The sequence below is a fragment of the Sus scrofa genome, chromosome 3, assembly GCF_054392235.1.
Source record: "Sus scrofa isolate SSC_HxYL_T2T_F1_AM1 chromosome 3, Sscrofa_HxYL_maternal_Yorkshire_Landrace_v2.0, whole genome shotgun sequence".
Lineage (NCBI taxonomy): Eukaryota > Metazoa > Chordata > Mammalia > Artiodactyla > Suidae > Sus > Sus scrofa.
The window spans coordinates 114,236,545-114,258,145 of record NC_139385.1 but is presented as its reverse complement, the minus strand read 5'-3'; the positions used below and the strand labels follow the sequence as shown (position 1 = coordinate 114,258,145).

At 42.7% G+C, this 21,601-nt stretch overlaps 1 protein-coding gene and 1 long non-coding RNA gene across 24 annotated transcripts in view; one reads left to right on the top strand and one right to left on the bottom strand.

Annotated features, from left to right (window-relative positions):
• The first annotated feature begins 70 nt into the window (after window positions 1-70).
• Window positions 71-20,528, top strand: LOC146404872 (uncharacterized). Of its 3 annotated transcripts, none has more exons than XR_014842229.1 (3): window positions 71-364; window positions 14,770-14,872; window positions 17,258-20,528. It is a non-coding gene; the product is annotated as an uncharacterized LOC146404872 (long non-coding RNA). The 3 variants fall into 3 exon arrangements; XR_014842230.1 differs by lacking the exon at window positions 71-364 and adding an exon at window positions 3,881-4,767; XR_014842231.1 differs by lacking the exon at window positions 14,770-14,872 and having other exon boundaries at window positions 73-364.
• The window catches only part of ATL2 (atlastin GTPase 2), a 71,998-nt gene continuing 70,216 nt past the window's right edge, over window positions 19,820-21,601 (bottom strand). For 13 of the 21 annotated variants that reach the window (XM_085019532.1, XM_085019527.1, XM_085019524.1 and 10 more), the window contains one exon: window positions 19,820-21,554. In XM_085019532.1, coding sequence (XP_084875658.1) covers window positions 21,535-21,554 — 20 coding nt within the window. In that variant the 3' untranslated portion in view covers window positions 19,820-21,534. The remainder of the gene's footprint in view (window positions 21,555-21,601) is intronic. The other 8 variants (XM_085019529.1, XM_003481236.5, XM_021087617.2 and 5 more) reach the window with 1 other exon arrangement.

Genomic DNA, 21,601 nt, shown 5'->3' with positions numbered 1-21,601 from the left:
ATGTGCCCAACCCTGAGCCAATCACTGCAGCCGGAGGGAGGGCTACGTGCCCAAGCCATGGCCCAGAGCTCAGGGTTCTGGGTTTGCAGGCTCTCAAGGCCGCTAGGAAGAGAGACGGGGAGAATTGGTGCCCCAAAGAAAGAGGGGCCTCAGTAGGTTAGTGATGGTGACCAGCCCAGGTGCTTGATATTTTGACAGAGACTCTCTTGGAAACAGTGCCTTAACCAAAAAGAATGATCCCTGGGTTCAACGTCAGGCATTAGAGATGAGGGCAAGGAGAACCTTGCAGAGCCCTCCCGACCACCCACAGAGGGAGCCACCTGTATGCCCCTCCTACACAACCGGAGCTCAGCCCCAGCGCTAGGTAGGACCATGTGTGTTGCTTTTCCTTTTAAATTTAATTCAACTTGAAAGGACGCTTCATCTTATCTTGTGCAAGTGAGCAAGGGAGAGTGTGTTGGTTCAGTGGTGCAATAAATAACCTCTCGTTATGAGAAACATGATGCCTCAGTCCCTGAGCCATTTGGGAACCATAACCTGACATTACAGAAGCTTTTCTTGTGAGACCAGAGATATCTGAGCCACTTCCCTTTTCAAACAACTTCAGCTAATGGCTTTCCATGCTCTTAGTGGAATGTGTCCAAGCTATCTTTGATTTGTGGTCGCTTGATTGGGTCCTGAAAGGGAAGGCTCAGCTTTTCGAGGAGGAATAATTGCTTGGGAACACTGCAGAGTGATACAGTTCCTGTGGAGTTGGAGGAACCACAGATTTGGAGAAACTTGACTCCTTGGGAGAGATGAAAATATTTGTCAAGGTTTCTCATTCCCATGCCGGCCCCTTCCTCACTCGGAAAATTCACTCCAGCCCTCTCTGCCTCTGCAGTGTTCCTGATGCTGGGAATATTTTCTTAGAAAGGAGAGAGTTCTTCTGGGATCCTACTACACAAAGCCAGAAGCCATTTAGAAAATGATCTAGGAGTTCCCCTTGTGGCTCAGCGGGTTGAGAACTTGACACACTGTCCGTGAGGATGCAGGTTTGATCCCTGGCCTTGCTCGGTGGGTTAAGGATCCGGCATTGCAAGCTGCAGGACAAGTCACAGATGTGACTCGGATCCAGGGTCGTTGTGGCTTTTAGGCCTCAGCTGCTGCTCTGCTTCAACCTCTACTCTGGGAACTTCCATATGCCACAGGTGTAGCCCTAAAAAGAAAAAAGGGGAAAAAGAGAATGATCCAGCTGCACAGCCAGGCTGGCGGATCTTGCCACTGTGTCCTTAGGCAAATGCCAGTCCTGGGGAAGCACCTAAAGCTCTCTCTGTCTGTGAATTTCAGACTCCAACTCCAGTACCTGCAGGGCGGAATGGGAGCACAGCAGTGCCTGGGGCCACCAAACAGACCTTCTCTTTCTGGCAGAAGGAGAGACACTGTCTTGTAAAGTCACCTGACCACCTGGGTGCTTCTGGGCTAAGCTGCAGGCCCATTTGTAGGAGTCCTTGGTCTCATTTGACTACAAGAAAAGGACAGGAGAACTTGACACTGTCCTAAGCGCACTTCAAGGGGTGGAAGAGAGAACACCAGTGGGACAGCATTTGTTTTGACCTTGGAAACCTGGCTTCGTTTTCTGAACCATAACAGCCAGAGGTTATCTCAGGCTTGGAAGGGACTTTTTCTTTTTCATAAACTTTTGATTTTGGAATAAATCGAGATTTACAGAAAAGTTGCCAATATAGTGCAGTGAGTTCCCATATACCCCTCTCCCGCTAATGGTAACATCTTTCATGACTGTGCTGTATTTGTCAAAGTTAAGGAATTAACATTGGTACCTTGCCATCAGCTACACTCCATGCTACTCAGATTTCACCCTTTCTCCACTAGCGTCCCAGGATCCCACATTCTGCTTACTTATCACGTCTCTTTTGTCTCCTCAATCTGTGACTTTCTGTCTTTCCGTGTTTATCATGACCTTGGCCATTGTGAAGACTACCAGTCAGGTATGTCATACCAGTTCCCTCGATTCGGGTTGTCCGACGGTGTCTCAGACTAGACTCAAGTGATGGCTTTTGAGGAAGAAGACCCACAGGTGAAGTGCCTGGGAGGGGCTTTCTTAAAGAACAGGGAGCTCAGAAGTGACGAACGAGCCTGCCTTCACATTTTGTTCATTCTATGCGTATTTTTAAGAGGTTTTGTGCCAATTTTGTGTTGAAGTTTTTCGATTTAGATCTTCAGCTTCTCCTAAAAAATGGAAAGAGCTGGTGGAGTTCCCGTTGTGGCTCAGCGAAAACAAATCTGACTAGCATCCAAGGGGACACAGGTTCGATCCCTGGCCTTTGCTCAGTGGGCTAAGGATCTGGTGTTGCCGTGAGCTGTGGTGTAGATCGCAGATGCGGCTTGGATTTGTTGTTGCTGTGGTATAGGCCAGTAGCGACAGCTATGATTCGACACCTCGCCTGGGAACCTCCATAGGCCATGGGTGCGGCCCTAAAAAGACAAAAAAAAAAAAAAAAAAAAAGAAAGAAAGAAAGGAAAAGAAGGAAAGAGCTGGTGATACAGGCTTCCACGGTGATCAGAGCTGAGTGCCGGGGGCGGTGCCCCTCGGTGGGATGTGTCCCCTTCAGGCCACACCAGTCCCAGCCCCCAGCTCTGAGCCCCAGCATCAGCTGCCATTGCTCTTCATGCCCACGGTGCTGATTTTCCTACAGTAAAGAGGTGGCTTGCATGTTTCAGTTACAATAGAAATGAACCCAGGTGGCCCCAGGCTTTAAGAAAAAGAAAGCAAGAGCCAGAAATGGGGTGAGGTGAATCGCAAGGAAACTGTGTTTTTTCCTAATAGCAGGAAAAGGCGTGAAGGAACACTCTGGAAACTGCCTGTGGTTCTCTGTCACTATGTCCACATGACACGGTCCTTACCCCTCACTCGGCAGCACAGAGCAGGGGGCGTGGGTCAAGAGGGAAGCCGATCAACAGGGAAGTAGGCATGTGAAGGGAAAGAATGCCGTAACCTCCACCTGCCCTGAGTTCCCTTCCCCAGGCCACATTCACGTCACTGCCCAGGGATGGCCCTGTCACCTGCTGGACAGGGCCATCCAGTGGGGTCGGCACAGCTGGGCCTGCTCTGGGCAGGAATTTCCACCTGAGAAGAGAGCCTGCGAGTGGAGAGGGGCGCTTCCACACATCTTTTGCAGCCTCCCTAACACACCCGCCTCCCGGAGCCACAGTGAGTCTCCTCCACGCTCCTCCCACCCCTGCTGTCTGTGATCAGACATCCTCTGTCTCAGGAGTGACAGTTCTGAGCCCCAACCTCCCCCATCCCAGGCCAAGTGATGACAGGTTCCCCAGCTGCTCCTCCTCCTCCTCTTCCCCTTTCCCATCCCATCACCCTGGCCTTGAAGGCTTTAGGATCAGCACAGTGTGACCAGTGAAGATGTGGACCAATCCGAGTCTCCAAGCACCCTGCTAATGTGATGAGTCCCACCCGATGCATCACCAGAGCAAACCTGGGTGGGGCCTGGCAGGGGGAGCAAGACCTTGGGTGAAAGGAGCACTGGATCAGGAGTCAGAGGGTCTGGCCTCAGGCTTGATTCCAGTGGTATGCAGTGTCAGAAAAATCACCTAACCTCTCTGAGCCTGAGCGATCTCGGTTATCAAATCAAGTGACGTTTTTACCTGCCTTGCCAGCCTCCTGCTTTCTGTAATGTATAAAGATGATCAAGGAGTTTCCCGGTGGCCTAGTGGTTAAGGATCCACATTGTCACGGCTGTGGCTTGGGTTTGATCTCTGGCCCGTGAACTTCCTCATGCCAAAAAAAAAAAAAAAAAAAAAAAAAAAAAAAAAAAAAAGATTATCAAGATTAAAAACTTCATGACTTATTTCCTTCACTCTCCAGCCTGGGTTACATCCTCCTCCGTATGCCCAGAGCAGCCCGGCTTTCGTCATCAGTGTGCCAGCATCACACTCCCTACACTCCTACTCCTAATAAAACTGCCCTGAGGACAACATACTCAGATTGGAACATGGAGCCTGGATGGTACATGAGCACGTGCCTGAGGCAGGGGTGAGTCAGAGGGCTCTTCTGTGGCACGCAGGACAGACTTTAAATCCCAGAGTGGAATCTCCCTAAGGAGACTCAAAGATGCTTCTCTCAGATGAATAGAGAAGGCTGAGCCATAAGCTTAAAAAATGGTCCAAAGAAGTAAACCTTCAACTTGGTGTGTTATTGCTGGAGCTGAGGCCCAACAGTTAGCAGCTGGCTCGGGAGGTCTCCTGGACAGTCTGTGGAGCTAGGCAGGCTCTGGAGGGCTGGGAATCTAGCAAACCAGGAGATGGCCAAGCTCACAACAGGCCAAAGTGCCAAGAAAATGTGTGAGCCAAGTGACAAAACCAAGAGAAGGAGACAAAACCAACCTTGGGCCTGGCCAGTGGGATCCTGGCAAGAAGAGATTCCTCATCCGGGACCTCGGATGGTGCTTGTCCTAAGACTATAAAACAGTGTGGAACTTGTGCTTCCTGTAATGTGTCTGCCTCCGAGGAGCTCATGTTTATTGATGTTCTTCTGTAAGAGGCAGGATCGTCAATGTGGGTCGCCAGTGTTGAAAGTTCTCCGGTTCCTGGAAGAAGCTTGAATGAAAAGAATTCGACTTCTCTGTGTTGGTTTTGTTCTTAATCCCAGAGGATGCAAGTGTGCCGGGCTTTGCAAACATTCAAAATCTTATTCTCTTTCAAATTCGCAGAGGTTGAAAATGTGGGAAGGAACGAGCATTTGTAGAATATCAGGCATGTATCAGGCATTGAGCTGGGCCTTTTGACAAGACGGCAGGGAATTTAATCTGTGCGGGATCTCCAACAGTTATTATTATACCCATTTTACTGAAGAGAAAACTGAATTGTAAAAATTTCGTAGGTTGCCCCAAATTCCACAGATGAAAGGGAGCCAAACTGAAATTCTGATTCATGTCTGCCTGTCTCAAGTTCCTAATCTTTCTGTGACACCTACTGCCTGCTGTGACTGGTTTTTCTCCAACATTATGCCTATTTTATTGTCCTAGTGCATGATTTGAAACTTCCAAAACAATACTAAATAACAGTAATAGCAGTCAATGCTATCTGTTCCTGATTTTAAAATGGCTTCACTATTTCCCTGATGGAGGCATGGTCATGTTTAAAAAGGTTTCTTCTATCCCTCTTTTATGTGGAATTTTTATCAGTAATTGTTGCTAGAGTTTATCAAATGCCTATACTTTTCTATTGCCATAATAATAGATTTTTTTCTCTTTTAATCTAATGCAATTGATAGAAGGTATCTGCTCAGGTAACTCTCCGCTCTCTAGTTCAGATTTTCCTTTTCATAGGAAATTTCAAGGTCTAGCTTTATATCTCAAATGAATGCTTATTGCTTTAAAGTACCCAGCAAACCTAACAGACCACTAAAAAGTCCAAAATTAAAATATTCTCTTGAGGTCTTTGCCCAAAATGCAACACCTCACGTCCCTGGCTTTTCCTCTCCCCTGCCTCTCTGAGGCTATTCTTCTGGCCATAATGATATATCTCTGGCTCTGTCTCTGGCTCGCTCTCTCTCTCACACACACACATGTGCATTTGCTTTCTCTACATTTCTAAAATTTTCTCTTATTCACTCTGAAGGGATGTAGGAGGGGCTACTCTGTTTGAAATAGGAATAAGATTAGCTAATGAGAATGATGGTCTCTTTACCCATCATCTCAGCAAAAGTCAAAACACAGCTACAATTCCATTGAAACAAATACTTAAATGGGAATTCAGATTTATAGAAAATATTGAATTCATATTAAATCTATTGAATAGTCTGTATTTTTGAAAGCATTCAAAGTTGAATTCCTTTCCTCAGCAAGCTTCCCTCACAACGATTCCCTAAAAATATTTACCCTGAAAATGTACCTGCCATGTGGATTTTTCTCAGATTTGATACCAGAGGTATCTAAAATCAGATAAGCCATGAGCAAAATGCAAATCCAGATTCTAGTTTCTTTCAAAAACTGAAGCAGCAATTCTAATCCAAAATGCTGGGCTGCCACGAATGCTTTGTAAAGATGGACTTTATCTGCCCCCTGCTGTATTCTAGGTAAATGACAGGACATCCTCATTTAGCAGCAGGAGATAGAGCCAAATTTGGTGCATGACTAGCATCTCTTGCTAGAAGAGATAGGCTATGGCAAAAAGACTGTGCCTGTGGTTCATCACTGTGTCTCTTGCAAGAAGCATAGTTGGAACATAGCAGGCACTCCATTAATATGTGGCAAGTGATTAACAGGAAGGAAGATGTGCTTACCTCCACAGTTTGCATAGACATAATACCAAGAGCATAGGCCCAAGGCAAAAAATGTTTTGCCGTTCAAGTGTCTGAAATAAATTAATAGCAATTGAGCATGCCTGATGTCCTCCAACAATTCCACCGGGCTAAACAAAATAATAAATTGAAATATTCAGATTTAGCGATAAATCTGGATTTTCCAAATGTTGCTTACTGCCAAGAAATAAATCTTTGAGAGCTTAGGATCTAAAAGCCACAAGGGGATTTGCTAAAAGCCATGGTGTAGGTCACAGACGCAGCTCAGATCCCCCGTTGCTGTTGCTGCGGTGTAGGCCGGCAGCTACAAGCTCTGATTCAACTCCTAGCCTGGGAACCTCCACATGCCGCGGGTGTGGCCCTAAAAAGACATCATTCATTCATTCATTCATTTAAGCCACAAGGTTAAAAAAAGACATATTTTTGTTCCCAAGCTGGCAGAACTGGTTGAGACATCATAAATTCTCCATGTTATCTTCATCCTTGTCTCCAGAGACCCCTCCTACTACTAGCCATCCAGTCATTCTCCTTATGTCTCTCAAGCACCAGTGAAGGCAAGGATGAAAAGGATAGGCATCATTTTTTGTTGGGGGTGGGTTTATTGAATATGAAAAACACACATTAGGGCGAAGATTTTGACATGTGATATGCCGCCGGCATACCTGCCCTGAAGCTTAGGTTTCTCTGAGGAGTCAAAACATCAGTGTTTGCAGAACACTTCTAAAAGGAATATAATTAAGTGCCAGTGGATGTGATATCGAAAATGGCCAAGAGAAGTGTTTCCACCGGAAGAAGCTTTCTACCAGTTGAGGCTGGCATTTAGCTATTTCAGGCTCTGTATACCATACCATAAACAAGCAAAGAGAATGGGGTGCAGGAAGGAGTGTTGACCCTTTCAGCTGAGGTCCTTGACTCTGGGTATTAGGGAAAGTAGGAGCTGGGTGCTACCTAAGACAGACCGCAGGCATGTCCAGAAAGTAAGGAATCTTCTTGTACTTCCTGCCAATGGTGAGCAGCAACAGGACTCTAGCAATTCTGGAGAAGTACAGGGCCATCCAGGACTCAGATCCCTCGAGAATAAAGGTCAAGGGCACTCCACCAGGTAAAGTCAGACCAAGTTGTGGCTGAGGGCAAAGGCAACTCATGTTGGGTAAATATCAGCTATAACCCTATATTTCTCCTTGCTGGTGAGTTATGTTAAGTTATTTATATGCTAGGAGTTCCTATTGTGGTGCAGCAGAAACGAATTTGACCAGTAACCATGAGGTTTTGTGTTCAATCCCTGGCCTCACTCACTGGGTTAAGGATCTGGCGTTGCCGTGAGCTGTGGTGTAGGTCGCAGACGCGGCTCAGATCTGGTGTTGCTGGGACTGTGGTGTAAACCGGCAGCTGCAGCTCTGGTTAGACCCCTAGCCTGGAACCTCCACATACCTTGGGTCCGGCCCTAAGAAGCAGGAAAAAAAAAAAAAGTGTATATGCTAACTTCCCCTCTTCTTTCCCCTACTATTGTATACAGCCTCTGTTGATTACAATTTATCCATGGTTTCAGAGCATGAAGAAGGGAATGTGTTTAAATTAGAAGAATGAACATTAAACCAAAATCCTGAAGATAGAGCTGAATGCAACAAACTGAAATTTGGGGCTTCCCCTTCAGAGGAGAGCGTGTATTTTGTACAAGGGACGTTGCACTGTGTTTTGCGGGCTGGAGATCTGAGGATGGAGGAAGGGATACGTTGATGTTGAGCATCCAGAGGTGATGTGGTGAACATTTGTCCCTACCCCAAGTCTTTCAAACTGCTTCTTCTCACTTGGATAATTGCCCAAGAGTAAAGCCTACCCACCTCATGAAGAGTAACTTTCTTTAAGTACATTGAAGTTTTAAAATTAATACAACAGGTATATTAGGGTCTGATTGGTAAATCGGATATACCTGTGCAAGATTTTTTTCGAAAGTGAATTTGCAGAGAAAACAGAGAAGGTCCAGGCCAGCAAAGGCAGCCCACTTATGAAGTCAGTGGGCATGGGGGCTCTTCCCACCACCCAAAATCGAGTTTATATGTTATGGCTACAGTGCTATGACACAGTCAGATCTGAGGTGTGGACCTGGGAGTTGTTCCTAGGTCAGACTAGCTTCTCCAAAAACTCTGCAAATTTCTTTTTCTTTCTTTTCTTTCACTTCTTCCTTCCTTTCATTCTTTCTTTTTTTTTTTTTTTTTTTTAGGGCAGCACCCACATTATATGGAGTTCCCAGGCTAGGGGTCGAATCAGAGCTGTAACTGCCATCCTGTGCCACAGCCACAGCCACGCCAGATCTGAACCGTGTCTGCGACCTATACCACATTTCATGGCAACGCCGGATTCTTAACCCGCTGATCAAGGCCCGGGATCAAAACTGTGTCCTCATGGTTACTAGTCAGATTCGTTTCTGCTGAGCCATGACGGGAACTCCAACTCTGCAAATTTCTAATAGCCTTTGTGTATCCTTTCCTACTGAAACTAGCTAGGGAGGATTCTGCCGTGAGAACTAAGATGTCTGGTTAGTATAGAAAAAGTCAGTAGCTCTGTGCCTACAGGCAATTTACCTTGACTTTCTCAGACTTACAGGAATAGTTGTCATGCTGGACCACTGAGTAAGAAAGGAAGTGAGATGAGGGTGACGTGTTTGAAAAGGTAGTAGAGCCAAAGAATAAAGTTTTGTCATCTTTGAAAACTTTCAAGCACTGTTGCAAAAACTAGAAATAATGCAAAATATCTTGTATCTACAAGAACTCATATTATAGCTCATTATTTCATCAAAGTATATCCAAAATCTATTTCTTACCGTCTGATCCACAGGCACCATCATCTCTTACCTGGATTATTTTAATCGCTTCCTAATTGATCAAATTTTTTTTTCCTACCCTGCCCACCTTCCTAGAATCTAGTTTCATCACAACGGCCAAAATTACCCAGTCAAAATGTAATTAGCTCTTATCACTCTTCTGCTCAAAATGCCATAATAGTCCACAGTTTTCCTGACTAAACATTTAACAGCCTACAAGAACTACAAGACCTGCGAGAACTGCTTGACCCCTAACAACTTCCCTGACCTCTGACCCCTAACAACTTCCCTGACCTCAGGCATTCTTGCCTCCTTCCCATCCCTTTCATATGATACTCACACTCATCCCTCAGGTCTCACACTTCCTTTTCTCCTCCCCTCACCTCCTCCAAGTAAGTCTTTGCTTAAATGTCTTCTTCTCGAGGAAGCCCACCCCCCCATCCAACTCAAAATAGTAACCTCCCCACCCTAGCGCCCCTTATCCTGATTTTTTTAACAGCACTTATCACATTCTTAAAAAACCATCCAATTTACTTTATTACGTTTATTGTTGTATGACTTACCTACAAAGAGGGGTGCAGGAAATCAGAGAATCAAGTTGATTAACTGTTAAAGCCTTGCCAGGCAGGTGCCACAAAAGGGCCAAGGATATGTCTAAAGGAATGGTTGTCGTGCTGGACCACTAAGCTGAGCAAGAAAGGAAGCAAGATGAGGGTGACGTGTATGAAAAAGTAATAGAGCCAAGTAATAAAGTGTGGATGAGACCAAAGAATTGCTTGAGGCTGGCAGCTGCAGCTCTGATTCAGTCCCTAGCCTGGGAACTTCTATACACTGCAGGTGCAGCCCTAGAAAGACCAAAGGAAAAAAAGAGAGAGAGAGAGAATTGCTTGAAAGAGAATACTGGAGTGAATAAGTTGAAAGGAAGGAGTGGTAAGCAGATTTGGGAGGCAGTATAGATACAGCAAGCGAGTATGACTTATGAGTAGGTGGAGATGCTGTAGAAAAAGATATGGTGGGAGCTGAAAACAAATCGAGATAGGGGATGGGTCATTTACATAGAGTTAAGGTTACCAAGAATGACCACAGGAGGAGCCAAGAGAAAAAGACTGCAAGGCAAGCGCTGTAGTTATCAGTGACGGAGGGGGAGTGGCGGGAGACCAGCAGATGCCAATCTGCTGTAAGTTGGGGCGAGGACTACAAAAGTCCTCTAAACTCTAAAGCAACTGTCTTGTTAACAGTTCTTTAATAGAAAAAAATTGGAATCAGCAACAGAGCACAATTAACCCAACTCTCCTTCAGAACCTGAAGAGCATGGGGTGTGGGAGAAAACCAGCCTTGAAAGGGCTGCAGAGGAGACATTCAGGGGAGTGGGCGAAACTGGGTTTCAGGCAAAGCAAGGAGTGAGAGAGAACACAGAGGGAGTGGATTACACGGAATAGAGGGGTGGGGAGAGGGGAGGCTGAAAATGGGGTTAGAGTGGGTAGCATTTCTCAGCCCTAAGTGGACAATAGAATTATCTGGGGAACTTTAGAAAACAGAGGCCTGGACCCCAGACCATCTGAAACACAACCTCCAGGGTTGGTCCACGTTCTGTCCTAATATGGAGACAGAATTGAGAACCACTGGATTCATGACATATGAAGCTGGATGAAGATAAATGGCTTCGCTTTCTGATGGCAAATGAGTGGAAGGGGCATGAGGGTGTTGGTCCTAAAAGCACTGGTGGCGGGCTGGTATTCTCACGCACTGCTAGAGAAGGTGTATGCTGGAACAGAGCTTCCACGGGTCAGTAATTCTGTTTCTAGAATTGGTCCCAGTCTCCTGGTTATTAGCAGAAAAATGCACAAAGACGTAGGTACGAGGTTATCCACTGCTGTGTTGTTAACACACCAAACATGAAAACATCAAATATGCAACATCATGAAACTAGATAAATTTTAGCAAAATAAAAGGCTGTTAAAAAAACTTAGAACATGATTTACTGTCATAAAAAAAAAAAAGGCTCAGGATAAACAAGGTCCTACTGTATAGCACAGGGAACTATATATTCCATATCCTGAGATAAATCATAATGAAAAAGAATATGTATATAACTGAATCATTTTACTGTACAGCAGACATTAACACATTCTAAATCAACTAAACTTCAATTTTAAACAGGCTTATGATATATTTTAAAATACATTACATTTTTTAAAATCATGGTCTCAAGTTCAAACACATGCTTACTTTTATACACGAACACAAATAACAGCCTGGAAGGAAAAAAATTTTTTTTGGTCTTTTTAGGGCCGCACTCATGGCATATGGAGGTTCCCAGGCTCAAATCAAGAGCTGTGACTGCCGGCCAACACCACAGCAAATGCCAGTTCCCAGCTCATGACAATGTCAGATCCTTAATCCACTGAGCAAGGCCGCAGATAGAAGCTGCATCCTCATGGATTCTGGTCAGATTCATTTCCGCTAAGCCACGAGGGGAACTCAATGGAAAAATTTTTTTAAAGGAAGAAATTGAAGTTCTCATTGAAGCTCAGTGAGTTAAGAACCTGAAATAGCGTCTGTGAGGATGTGGGTTCAATCCCTGGCCTTGATCAGTGGGTTAAGGATCTGGCATTGTCACAAGCTGCAGCATAGGTTGAAGATGCAGCTCGGATCTGGCATGACTTGTGGCTGTCATGTAGGCCAGCAGCTGCAGCTCCAGTTTGACCCCTAGCCCAGGAACTTCCATATGCCATAGGTGCAACCATAAAAAGAAAAAAATAAATAAATAAAACTAAAAACAGAAAATAAAATAAAAAGGAAGGTTATCTGTTTATCTCTGACAAGTTCAAAGTATTAAAGATGATTTTTTTTTAAGTTTCTTAAATGCATGCATATTCTATTGAGAGGAAAAGGATATTTTGGGGAGGGGGGGTTGTTTAAAGAAATAGTTTACAACACAGTCTCAGTTCCCACTGTTTATAGGTGGAATTTGGTCTGTCTGGCCCAGTCTATTTCTGGTGACAGGAGCTTGACCTGGGCTCTGAAGTATTAAGAAAAATTATCCAAAACTTGGAAATAAGAAAACACAGTACAAATTACAGATGTGATCAATTCATTTGAGTAATAAACATAAATAAATTAATTTAAAAAAAGAAAACACACTACAGCATGTCCTTTCAAAGTCATACAGAGGCATTGTTTAACTTGCCTGCCAAGGGTATTTCTTAATCTAGGGCAGTGGTTCTCAAAGCATAATCTAAGGACCCCCGAGGGTTTCCAAGACACTTTTGGGATTCTGTCAGGCCCTCTCTTTCAAATAGCATAACTATGTGAGGCCAGATTTTTCTTCATATATTTCATCCAAAACACCATATTGCAACATATGAATGCAAAAACTGATATGAGAACTCAGCTGTCTTCTGATAAGCCAATAAGTGTTCTATTTGCAAAAGTGTAAAACAATGTCTTTTTTCTCAAAATATATCTGAAGTTATTTTTCATTTAAAAAATGTTAACATATAATGGGCTTTAAAAATTTTTTTTCTTTAATATTTTTTTCCCGCTGTACAGCATGGAGATCAAGTTACTCTTACATGTATACATTTTTTGCCCCACCCTTTGTTCTGCTGCAATATGAGTACCTAGACATAGTTCTCAATGCTACTCAGCAGGATCTCCTTGTACATCTATTCTAAGTTGTACCTGATAACCCCAAGCTCCCAATCCCTCCTACTCCCTCCCTCTCCTGTCGGGCAGCCACAAGTCTATTCTCTAAGTCCATGATTTTCTTTTCTGTGGAGATGTTCATTTGTGCTGGATATTAGATTCCAGTTATAAGTGATATCATATGGTATTTGTCTTTTTCTGACATTTCACTCAGTATGAGAATCTCTAGTTCCATCCATGTTGCTGCAAATGGCATTATTTTGTTCCTTTTTATAGCTGAGTAGTATTCCATTGTGTATATATACCACATCTTCCGAATCCAATCATCTGTTGATGGACATTTGGGTTGTTTCCATGTCCTGGCTATTGTGAATAGTGCTGCAATGAACATGCGGGTGCATGTGTCTTTTTTAAGTAGAGTTTTGTCTGGATAAAAAACAATTTCTTAAATACAGTTGACCTTTGAATAACACAGGTTTGAACTGTATAGGTCCACTTACACATGGATTTTTTTTCAGTAGATACCAATTGCTGTCTATGAGATCCATAGTTAGGTTGAATCCCCAAATGCAGAACCCAGGATGTAGGGTAAAGTTATCCCTGGGTTTCTGACTGTGGGGAGGGTGGGTGACCCTAACGCTTGCCTTGTTCAAGGGTCAACTGTAATAATTCAACAGTTTTTGTTTTAGTTTCTGATAAGGTTAATATTGATAACCATTTGGGGTCTTCGCTTTTTCAGAGTGTAATGCTATTCTGAGAACAAAATTCTGAGCCTTGCTAAATTAGATGTTTTCCTTTGCTACACTTTGGAGGGCTCAGATCATTCAGCACACTCATTTCAAACTGCCCTTCCCAGTGGACTCCATAACTCCTGTTCCTCCAATTCTGCTTTGAGCCAGCTTTGTCTCATCAGTTTTCTCATTCAAGAGGTGAATAAAGTTGACAAATACTCATTATAGATGTATGACAGTCAAGTTTGAACTTTTTTTTTTGAATATTATTCTTTGATAGAAAGTGTAATCTCTGCTGATTTATAGAGAATTTAGGATTTAGCCCTGGGGTTCTTTTCTTTGCATTCAAAGGTGAATGATGCAAGGAACACTGTCGAGTCTTCTATCATTTCCCTAATGAAATAAAATTAAAAGATTGCAATGATCAGCTGTGCCTAAAACCAGTTTGTTCTTCAGGTAAAGTATTTTAAGAGACAGAACAAGTTCAAGGCTTGTGAAGCAGAATGGAAGTTTTTGTTGTTTTGTTTTTGTGCTTTTTAGGTTCGCACCCATGGCATATGGAAGTTCCCAGGCTAGGGGTTGAATCAGAGCTGCAGTTGCTGGCCTATACCACAGCAATGCCAGAATGCAGCCACATCTGAAACCTATGCCACAGCTCATAGCAACACCAGATCCTTAACCCACTGAGCGGGGCCAGGGATCAAACCTGTGTCCTCATGAATACTAGTCAGGTTTGTTACCACTGAGCCACAACGGGAACTCCCAATATTCACTTTAATATGGAAGAATATAGTTTTAATCTAAGGTCAATAACTGTCCTTTCTGACACAGGCTCTACCTCCATCTCAGGTAAACATATAAGAACATAATTTCAGCCCTATAGAAAGCTTTCCTGATAAGTATAAAAACAGCAGAAATCAATAACCCTACTACCCATCAGGAAACACTTCTCAAATACTGGATCTTAAAAAGTCCAGTATGCATCAGAATGATCTAAGGGCCTATTAAAAATACAAACTTGACTTCATTTTAGTGTGGAGCAGAGCAACAACGTGCATTTCAACAAGCACTCCAGGTGATTCTGATTAAAATAAATAAATAAAACCATATTTTGAGAAACTATCTAGACAAGTAAAACTGCTGCTTAACTGATCCATTTTTCTAAGAATCACACCTATGTCCTTAACATCTAAATGCCAAATCCCTCCACCTGGTCTGTAAGGCACTTCACGATCTGATCTGTATTTTTACAGCTTCGTCCATCTCTGCCCTGGGACACCACCTCCTACACTGGAGCCCACCTAGACCACTGCTGCCTTCCTCCTCACTGTTGCCCTCCTGCCCTCTCCTGTGCTGGTATGCTTATTTTTCTCAGCGGTGCAATAGTGTAGGCGGTTCCTGGCTATCTGGACTCCAAAGCCAGTAGATCTGGTTTCCAACCCCAGAACCCTTTCTTAAAAGTGGGCAACCTCTATGAGCCTCAAATGACTCAAAACAGGGGTTAAAATCCCCACTCCGAGGTTTTTGTTACACCAGCACTGCTGGTGTTTTGTTTAAATGCTAAATGCTTTGGTTTGGGGCTTTTGCCTCCTGTAAAACCTTCGGTCCTCCTTGGAAGAACTAACTGTTCTCTCCTCTGTTCTAAGCAATGTTAACATTCCTAGAGATACGCAATGAATATGCCAACTTGTATCTCCTTATTAGGCAGGTCTGTAAATCCAATTCTCTAAGAGCTTAAGAGCAGATATTTAAGAAGCGGCATTAGATCAAGTCAGTATAATAAAGTTCTAAAGACAATCCAAATCCTTAAGGCTAACCTACCCTCACCCTACCCCAAAGTTATTTTACTAGGTATTTTTTAGTTAGTGATCATGTTCTTTAGTATTCTGAGGCCAAGGTACTTGGGGGCCCCTAGGTGCCACATCATCACCTCACTCATCTATAGTGGATGGTATATGATTAAGTATGAAGGTGGGTGAATGGAATGAAGTTGATTGGCCCGCGTTAAAATACTCGGAGCATTTACCATGTACAAAACCACTAGATAATATGAAAGATTAAAAGATACAGGAAGGATGGTTTCTTCCTTCCAGAGAGTTTAACCCAGCTGAGAATTTTTTTTTTTTTTTTTGTCTTTTTTGTCTTTTCTAGGGCCGCACTGGTGGCATATGCAGGTTCCCAGGCTAGGGGTTCAGTTGGAGCTGTAGTCGCCGGCCTATGCCACAGCCACAGCCATGCCAGATCCAAGCTGCATCTGCAACCTACCTCACAGCTCACGGCAATGCCAGATCCTTAACCCACTGAGTAAGGCCAGAGATCGAACCCGCAACCTCATGGTTCCTAGTTGGATTCGTTAACCACTGAGCCATGACGGGAACTCCCCAGCTAAGGAACTTACTGAAAGTCAGTCTGTTTCCTGGAGTTGAAGTTTAAGTGTTCTTCCAGTTCTAGTTTACACCAAGTGTTCAGGTAGTCTTCACACCTTGTGACTGGGAAGTCTAAACTATGCCATTTTAGATGACCTTTCTTGCTTAGACCCATTTTCTACTGTAACGACCAAGTTGTTTGTCTTATAAACTTGTCAGAAAGTTTAAAAACTGTTATTTAAATAACAGTCCAAGTTACTCCCACCCTACCCCCACCAAAACAAACAAACAAAAAGTTATGGACAAGCTTTAGGAAGTAGTTATCAGAGACTCTGGGCCAAATAGAGCCAGTAGATGGAGCTTTAGGACAAGCAAAATCATACACCTTTTTTTTTGTTGTTTGTTTGTTTGTTTTGCCTTTTCTAGGGCTGATCCCTCGGCATATGGAGGTTCCCAAGCTAGGGGTCTAATCAGAGCTGTTGCTGCCAGCCTACGCCAGAGCCACATCAATGAGGGATCCAAGCCATGTCTGCAACCTACATACACCACAGCTCACGGCAATGCCAGATCCTTAACCCACTGAACAAGGTCAGGGATCGAACCCACAACCTCACGGTTCCTAGTCAGATTCGTTAACCACTGAGCCACAACGGGAACTTCTGTACAAATTTTCTATGGTACCCAAGTTCCCTCCACATATTTGACTCTCCCCACCAATCCTTGGGAATTGTCATAACTGTTAGCAGAGATCGAAGGTCCAGTGCCCTCTGCTCAAAACCCCATCCACCCTCAGGATCAAAGCAATCACGGAGCATTAAAGAATTACTTAATGGCCTATGAAAATGCCATTGGTATATGAAAAAATACTACGTACAAGGCAGTTTTTGTTTTTTTTTCTTTTTAGGGCCAAACCTGCAGCAAATGGAGGTTCTCAGCCTAGGGGTCGAATTGGAGCTATAGCCACCGGCCTATGCCACAGTCACAGCAATGCCAGATCCGAGCCATGTGTGCAACCTACACATCTCAAGGCAATGTGGAATCCTTAACCTGCTGAGTGAGGCCAGGGATTGAACCCATGTCCTCATGGAGACTAGTCAGGTTTGTAACCACTGAGCCATGATGGGAACTCCATAGTTCTATTTTTATGTAAAATAAACATCGAGTATATTTTATGCATATATATAGATGTGTCAGTGAGCACAGAGAAAGATTCTGATAGCATACACACCAAATACATGGTTACCTCTGAGGTGTACAATCCAAAGGACAGGAAGATTTTCACTTCTTGCCTCATAGGACTTGGTTTTTTAAATGTATATTAAGGGTAATTTTCATCTTGTTTCATTATTAACAAAATCTTTTCTCTACCTTTCAGTACTCAGAACGCAGCCACATGGAGCCTTGACTTAGGGATGTTATTCGTCTTTGTCTGAAACTTTCCACTGACTCAAACCCCTGGAGGTGTGGAAGCAGAGAATCCTGGTTTGCAAGCCTAAGACTCCCCTTGTGATGAGGTGATTTCCTACCACAACACCGTTGTACAAAAAGTGCTAATGTATGTGCAAGTGAGCTACGTAAAAGCTGTGGCCCCCTCTTCTAAGCCTTTTTAACTCATCGTTCGGCGCTTTTGACCTGATCCGCTGCTGGTTTTGACACCAAAGAACCGAAAACGTCACAAATTTAAAAGAACATAATAGAGGCTGTGTCACACTGAAGTATGTCAATGGTAGATCAACGCATCAGCCTAAATTCCAGCAAGTTGCAAGTCTGCAGAGGAGAAATTCCTAACATCTGACAGGTAGAGAAGGTGGCATTTCTCTGTCCTGCTTGGCAACGACCCAATATACCTTTGTCCAAAAGCCAAGTGGACGATTCCAAAAAGTTCCCTCTCTGACAGAGGCTCCAGACTGAATCCAAGTAAGGCAGTCATTTGACTAGTAAACCCCAGCCAAGGAGGAAGATGGCTGCCAAAAACAGCTGCCAGCTCTCCAAGTTGATTTTCACCATCACCCCACATCTAAGACACAAATGGAAAAATATTCAGGTGCTGGTCAATGTAAGAGAAAATTCAAGCCAGAAATAAAATGCTGAAATCTAAGTGTGCAACAGACCCAAACAACCCACAGGAACAGAGAAGCAGCTAACCAGAAAGCTCAAGAGCTAATAAGCAACTGCTTAAAAAGACTTTATACACAGTGGACTGCTAAGAGCAAAATCAGTGTTTTCTGAAATTTCTTGTAACAAAGTTAAAGCCTTTTTTCTTCTTCTTTTTTTGGTCTTTCTAGGGCTGCACCCATGGCATATGGAGGTCCCCCAGGCTAGGGGTCGAACTGGAGCTGCAGCTGCCGGTTTACACCACAGCAATGCCAGATTCGAGCTGAGTCTGTGACCTACACCGCAGCTCAAGGCAACGCCAGATCCTTAACCAACCAAGCGAGGCCAGGGAATCGAACCCTTGTCCTCATGGATACTAGTTGGGTTCGTTACTGCTGAATCCCAAGGCAACTCCCTGAGGCCTATTTTTTTTAAGCCCACAATAATGAAATAATGTAGCTAACACCAGCAGCACTCAAACCTACAGCAAGGGTAAAGACCCTAGCCTGCCCAATTCTGGAAGTAAAATGACAAAAGAAAGCCCCAAATTTCAACAAAAATATAAACCCTCCAAACTTAAGCGTTCCTGCTGTGGTACAGCAGGTTAAGGATTCATGTTGTCTCTGCAGTGGCACAGGTTTGATCCCTGGCCTGGCACAGGGGGTTAAGGATCCAGTGTTGCCACTGCTGTGGCAGAGGTAACAGCAGCACCTCGGGTTCAATCCCTGGCCCAGGAACTTCCATGTAACATGGGTGCAGCCCAAAGAAAAACAAAACAAAACTTAAACACTGCCACTCATTTTTTTTCCAAGTAGAATGTGCCCAGCGAAACAAGGACAACTAGCTTGAGAAATATATATGGCATACTCAGTAGTAGGGTCACGATTGATAGCTCTTTCCACAAAAGTAAATTATTTATGTCTTAATTAGAGACAATGTTTATCGTTTCTCTTTAAAAAACCTACCTTATAGTTAATACATATTACTAAAACGTTGTAGCACATGAAATATACTAACACCGAAGTTATTTCAGTCAACAGTTTTGAGTTTGTCTTTAATCCCTTGTATTGCTTCTTGCTTAACAATATTCAGAGTCTTCCAGCTGAAACTAAAGTACGTTCTTGGAATCCTTTACAGAATTATATCTTCTTTGGGGAAAACATACTCTTTCCAACAAGAAATACCAAGAAATCCAATGGTCTAGATTTCACAACTCTTTTGTTTTGTTTTAAGTAAGCTATGGGTCTTTAATTTCAGAAGAACTGCAATTACACAACAAACTTTATTTTTTTCCATTCATAAAAACAGTCCACAGCATTCATAAAACTAGGAGGTGAAAGAAAGAGACATTTTTCAGGTGGATTCTGTTTAAGAACAGATGTGTTGGCAACAGTTTAATACAGATGGAAACAAATACAATCCATGTAAAAACAGGATTTGAAGGGGGGTTATATTTACTAAAGTAAATTTAGAGCTTTTGGGCATGCAACTCAACATCTGAATTCTCTTCACTTAAAAACCAAACTAGGAGCTTTAATAGGTGTTCACAAAGAAGGCTACGAAAGTATTGCAAAATGTTAGCCTTATATACCACACACACACACACACACACACACACACACACACACACACACACACACACACACAAATACACACATCCCCTAGGCTAATCACAGCAGAGACAGACACAGAAAAATAACTTTAGAAGCTCAGCTTTGAGGTACAATACCTTAGAGCTCTCACTTGGGCATTTCCCACTCATGCTCTTTTCAGTATCAACAAATATGATTTATGTAACGGAATACATGTTAACGAATTCCTTAAAAAAGAATCACAAGTTCCATTTTATATATACAACAAATTTTTAATTATGTACTGAAAATAAATTACAGGAAATAACTTTAAAATGCAACAGAGGACAAAGTCACAATAAACATTCCCATTGAACTCCCTTGGGTGGATGGGTGGGGAGGGGCGGTAGTGAGATTGCAGTGCTCAGGGAAGATAAATATCACAAATATATCAAAAACTTCAAATTGTCTATGCATTCACACACTGACATGAGCCACAAACATTCCTTCACAGGGACTGTACTCAATTAGCCTACCACAGAACCAGATTTTGCCATAAACTACAAAACTTTTAATACAAAATCGTATTTATATATTTATAATTCATATACATGCCCTATCTGTGATTTTAGAAAATAAAAGCTACACACTGTACAGACACTCTTAACTCATAGCTGTAGGCAACATTTTTGGATGGAATTTCTCCCCCAATAAAATTAATGGCATTATTTTATGTACATGAAGGCTAAACTGCATAAAGACAGTTCAGTTTCCCAGATATGCATCTCCTTTTAGGGCAGGTTTATAAATTTAAAAAGGCAAGACAAATGTACACCTCAGAATCACTTTCTTAGCTATAAGAGTCATGTAATTTCTGTGAAGCTTCTGATACATGCATTTATGTAATACTGGTATTGAAGGCAGTAAAGCAATATATACTTTTAAAGTCGTGGCTCAATAAAGGCTTCATTGTCATTCCAATCTGATTCTTGATACAGTGATTCATAACTTCTCTAAAAATTAAAATTTCAATGGGACACTGTGTTAAAGAGACTCTAAATAGATTTCTTAAAATATTTCCCTGAAACATCCTTTCACGTAAGACAAATTTCACTAACATCAGATTAAGTAAAAAGAAAAAAAAAAAAAAAAAGAATTAAACATGGCACTAGTGTGCATGATAAACTAATGCTCCTCAGGCAATCATCATGTCTTAGGAGCCATGAACAGAATGCTTAAAACCAACAAACAATTTCACACTCTGTGGCAGCCATCTGTGAAGCCAGTTATACTAAACTACTTCTACAGTTGATTGTAAACTTTGGTTTATTTTTATTGAGTTCTCATTGTACAGCAAGCATGAAAAAAAGGGAGAGTGGAGTCCATGAGGAGATGAACTGTCAGTCTGTCTTTAATCTGGCATGATGAGACACCTGGTCAGTCAGGCCTGCTTTGATAGAGTTTGTTACAGACTGCCTTATGTTTTCCTCCATCAAATTATCACCCAGGGGCTTCAATACCTGTGGTATGAGAAATGTGCAAAACAAATAAAAACATGAGGTAAAAAAAGAGTTACATATAAAAATAGATATAAAAATTCAATTCAAAGCAATGAAGAAAATAACCAGGAATGTGGGAAATAAAAAGATGCTTCTCCCAAAAAAGTTATGACATACAAATAATGCAGTTAGACATTTTATAATGCAACAAAAATTACTTTCCTCCTATTCAAACCATTTACAATTCCTATGAGATGGATGTGCAATTCCATACCCTATATGCAGCATCAAATCTGGTATGTATACAGCATTTATGCAGACCGGCCCAGACGGTCCTGCTTATTGTCCTACATGTATAAGTGTGAACACTTCAGATAGAGAAAAAAGTTAAAAATACTGTCTAATTTTTCTTCTTGTTATTGTTGGATGACAGTCTCTGTCGCTGTGCTGATGAAAGAGCACGATGAACCATTCGACGTCTAGTAACTTCAAACAGTTTGGAAAACACCTAAAACATGGAGTGATTCGTTAGGAGAATGACTCAGAGTGCCCTGA